Source organism: Meleagris gallopavo, chromosome 10, assembly GCF_000146605.3.
Source record: "Meleagris gallopavo isolate NT-WF06-2002-E0010 breed Aviagen turkey brand Nicholas breeding stock chromosome 10, Turkey_5.1, whole genome shotgun sequence".
In the NCBI taxonomy this organism is placed as follows: Eukaryota; Metazoa; Chordata; class Aves; order Galliformes; family Phasianidae; genus Meleagris; species Meleagris gallopavo.
This window is the reverse complement of record NC_015020.2, coordinates 267145-271922: the sequence shown is the minus strand read 5'-3', so window position 1 is coordinate 271922 and position 4778 is coordinate 267145. Positions and strand designations below refer to the sequence as shown.

General features: G+C 41.7%; 1 protein-coding gene across 1 annotated transcript in view; it reads right to left on the bottom strand.

The window, feature by feature from the left end:
- Window positions 1–4778, bottom strand: part of HMCN1 (hemicentin 1) — a 184281-nt gene that overhangs the window by 103531 nt on the left and 75972 nt on the right. Inside the window, exons 18-20 of the mRNA XM_031554941.1 lie at window positions 4662–4760; window positions 3242–3369; window positions 1616–1760 (exon numbers count right to left, since the gene is read on the bottom strand). Coding sequence (XP_031410801.1) covers window positions 1616–1760; window positions 3242–3369; window positions 4662–4760 — 372 coding nt within the window. The remainder of the gene's footprint in view (window positions 1–1615; window positions 1761–3241; window positions 3370–4661; window positions 4761–4778) is intronic.

Here is a 4778-nt window from a genome sequence, read left to right as displayed (position 1 = left end):
AGACAGGCTGCATCCATCTGCAGCCATCATGCCAGGTGCCGAGTAAATTGCCCCATGATCAAAAAAACAAAACTCCTGCGTTTGCACCAACTCCTAAGCCATTTGCTCAAGAGATGGATTTTTAGGCTCATCCCAGTATCGTTTCCTGCCACTGAAGGTACAGATGTAATAACCACCTGCACACCTGTTCCTTCAACTACCCGCCCCAGTCCCCTGAAGTCATCTTTGATAGCCTTCAGGCTTTTCTCACCAACTTCTTCACTGCCAGCCTGTACTATCAATAGTGAATAGTAGTCAGAAGGGCAGATCAGTCTGGGAAGTCTCCTAGCAATGTCTCTGACTCGTGCCCCAGGGAGGCAGCATGCCTCTCTGCGGGTAGGGTCGGGCCAGCATATAGGGCCTTCGGTTCCTTGCAGCAGGGAGTCGCCTATGACAACCACCCTTCTATCCTTCCGGGTGGAGGAAATCTTGAGGTGTGGGGTTGACCGCTTCCCCCGAGGCACCCTCACGGGTGGGCCTCCCTCCACATCTGCACACATCTCTCCCTCGGGTTCCAGGGCCTCAAATCTATTCTGCAGAGGCACCTGGGGAGCCGAGCATGGCCTGGGGTGGGGACCCCCACAACACCGAGTAGGTATCTGTTTCCACCCATCCTTCTCTCCCAAACAGCTTTGCTCTAGTCAGCAACAACAGGGCAGATGCTCCTCCACTGAGCAGTGGATATCACCTTGCCCTTTTGGGAGAGAGTTTTGTCCCAGTCCCACGCCCCCTAGTTCTACATAAGTATTGTGAGGGGAAGGAGCAGACTGGGGGCTCACTGTATCAGGAGCACAGTCTGTCTGTCGATTCCTCTCTGTCACCTGTTTGCAAGGCGACTGGAGGCCACATGCCCCATAGGGAACCACAGTTGCATGCCGGGACCTCAGGGCCGATAGGGCCTGGCACCACCAGTAATTTCCTTTTCACAGCCCTTGATGGTCCTCAGCCTCTCCACCTCTTCCCTCAGGCAGGCCACCAGACTGAGAAGGTCATTTACCTGGTCGCACCTTACACAGGCATTGCCTCCATCACCTGACACTTCAAGGGCCAGACTCTGGCACTCATTGCAGCCAGCAGCCTGAACGCTAGCGTGCTGTTTTGGGACCTCAGTCTGGGTCGCCACACTCTTCTTGGCTACAGCCTTCCTCTTACGTGTGCAGGGGACCTCTGTCTGGGTCTCCACATGTTTCCTGGCAGTAGCCTTCTGCCGTATCAGTTTCTAAATACCTCCAACATTGCTTTTCATGACTTTCTTGCAAATTCCCACTTGCATCTTTTGTTAAAAAAACTCAAGTCTGCACAGCCCAATCTTTGCAGATTATTCAAAATGATGATTTTTTTATGACCACAAAGTGATGTTATTTTTGTTCTATTTTAAAACCATTCTCAATTCTTCAGTTCGTCCTGTAAAGTTGGCCTATTTCCCACAATATTACTTTACAAAGTAACATCAATATAAAGGGGAAATTTGAGAAATTAATACAACTGTCATGAGAAAGCTCCAGAGAGATCTCTTGTTAGTAAGACACGCACTCTTCTTGCAGCCAGCACAAAGTACCAAGGCAGTGGTCCTTACCGTACACATTAACAGTAGTGGTTTTGTTGTTTGTCCCAGCAACATTACTGGCCATGCAGGTATATTCACCCCCATCCTGCAGCCGAACTCTTTCAAGATGCAGGCTCCCATCACGTCGAACATTAATGTAGGGATTGGGAACCAGCTGCCAAAAGAGTAATGTAATATTTTACTAAGCAAATACACACTTGATAGTATTTACTTTGGTATGTAGTGCAGCTTTATTCTTTTTACTGTTTCAGGTTAAAAAAAAAATTTCTATGTTCCTGGAGAATTTTACCAAAGCTTTTCCTACTTTCCACCTTTCATAAAAAGTTAACTTCAAATAATACTTTTGGTAACACCTCATATATAGTGCTGGAGTGAAATTAATGTCTACAATGGCTATGGCACATATACAACCACCAGGGTAGCTTATAATCATGCACCAAAGCAAGAGCAAATCTAGCTGAATTATTCTATTCCACTTTGTATTTGTAAGTCCAGTAACCCCATGTCATGACAGATCAACTCTCCTGATTGCAACTACTTGTTTCTCTTCCATAAATAGATTACTTTCACTGTTGTTGTCAGAAACTTCTAGAAACTCTTGGTATAACTATCATAAAAGAGATCAGCTCTGAAGCATACCTGCACCCTCTACGGATGCTGTATAGACTTGTATTTTTCGTTAGTGTACTGGCAACAGAAACATTTAAATTATCCACTGCAAAAGATAACATAGAATTGTACCTTTCAGCAAAAAAAGTTTGTTTTTTTTTTTTAAATTGTACATCCTCTAGCAGTATTAAAAATTCGCAGTGATCTTTACTAATCAGCTAGAAGAGCTCAGCAACAAAGACCGGCCCTACAGAAACACTGTCTTAAGAGAAGTGGCTAAGCGAGCTGGGATTATTTAGTCTGAAGAAAAGGAGGTTCAGGGAAGACCTTATCACACTATAACTACTTGAAAGGAAGCTGTGGTGAAGTAGGGGTCAGCCTCTTCTTCTGTATAACTAGCAATAGGATGAGAGGGAATGGCCTCAAGTTGCACTACAAGAGGTTCAGTTTGGCTATTAGAAGAATTTCTTCTCCAAGAGTGGTCAGGCACTGACACAGGCTGCCCAAGGGTATGGTTGAATCACCATCCCTGGAAGTGCTCAAGAAATGTTCAGATGTGGTACTAAGGGACATGGCTTAGCGGGGAGATATCGATGGTAGGTTGGTGGTTGGACTGAATGAGCTTGGAGGTCTTTTCCAACACTTGTGATTCTATGATTCAAACACTAATAAACTATCATTTCTCAAGGGGATTGGCTGTACTGTGAATGACATCACCAGAAGAAATTCAGAAGCAGCTTCTGTCTTGCAGATACAGCCACCTGGCTTCTCTTTGGCAGGCAGTAGCTCTTTCATGAAGCAGTGTTGGACAGTTGTAAAGTCATTGCAATGCCACTGAATCCTTGTTTTCAGTGAGCCAGTCCAATTTCATGATAGACCTTTATTTGTAAGCATAAAATCTATCACTACATTTACATCTACAGAATATCAATCTCTGGAAATTAAATCAGTGTGCTACCATGGCTTAAAACATCTGCTATTGATTTTCTATATCAAGAAATCTTGTAAGAAAGAAAACAGTCTTACCACCACACTGTTCTTAATCCACTTCCGGTCTGGAATGGGGTTTCCGGCAAGCAGAACACATGGCAAAGTGAGCTGCTGCCCCTCAATTACATTGGCTGTGGCTGGGCTTATTCCAATCAGAGGTGCAACTTGAGGGAAAAAAAAGAAAAAAAGAAAAAAAAGAGAAATAATTAGAATTTTTAAAATATATATTTTATATATATTTAAATATATATGTATCTATGTAAGGTACTGGATACGAATTTTTACTATTAGCCCTGCCAAGTACTATTACTTGCAGCAGTATCAGACAAAAGTCTGCTTATGCAAGGCACTATGTGAATAGAGAGCAGGAAACATTTTCTACAATGAAAACCATACGATTTACAGAGGAAAAAAAAAAAGGAAAAAAAAACCCATAACAGTCAACAAAAAGCACCACAGTACCAGTATACTTATCTAAGGACAAAACACACCAGATGAGGCTCTGGTATCTGAAATGTCAGTGACAGAAAGAAAAAAAACAACAGAGGATTGAGTAGCATAGGAAAGAAAAGTAAGTTGGAGTAATACACATACAGTAATTCTAAGGTTAAGAAGCAGCAGCAAAGAAAAGACATTGAATGGCTGAAACTGAATCCAGTCCAGCACTTCCCTGAAAGCTCATGTTCCCATGGATACCGAGCTGATACATTTCCTTACTAGGGGGAAAATACTGAAGAGGTTTTTAATAAGTAAAAACTTCTTCTTTACCAAACATTATCAGCATTATAGATTTCATCACATGTTTTAATTTAACCAATGTTTGCTTTGATGGTAGACAGAACAATTCTTATCCTCCTACAAATTCATATGTTCCATAGCACTATTTTTCCTTTTATTGCCAATTGCCCAAGATAATACACAACTCCTTGAAAGCACAGTTATTGTCAAAGCAGGATGTTTAGTGTCCTCTTGGATCACTAAGATTTCTTCCCAGTTGTAGCCATGAATTGCCGTAAGCAAGTTCACTACTACTTTTTTTTTTTTTTAATCACATGGTAGAAAATCATTGGCATTAATCATGATGGTGACTTTTCATTCTTTAATCGATTTGCTAAGCAATAAGAAACAGAACACAGAATACGTCATTTTTAAGGTCCGTGTTACAAAGTGTAGGTGGAACTATTGTAAGCTGATAAAAAGACAGTGTTATAATGTGAAAATTTCAGTGAGTTCAATTACAATATTCGATGCAAATATCTTCTGATTTAGTTTATGTGGCTGACTACATTTGTGTAAGAATTGCTACAAACACAGGTATATCCTGTGTATGTATGTAACATATTAACATCCTATTCATCATAAAAAAAAACACTGCTACCAATTCCAGCATATTCAATGTATGGAAATGCTGCCAGTCTTCCCTTTCCCTGATATCACTGACATTAACCAGACTTACCCAGTCCAGTTACCGTGATTGTGGCTGGCTGTGACTGAATCCTTCCAAACTGGTTTTCAGCTTCACAGACATAAGTTCCTTCATCACTAATCCACAAATCTACAGAAGGAAAAAAGA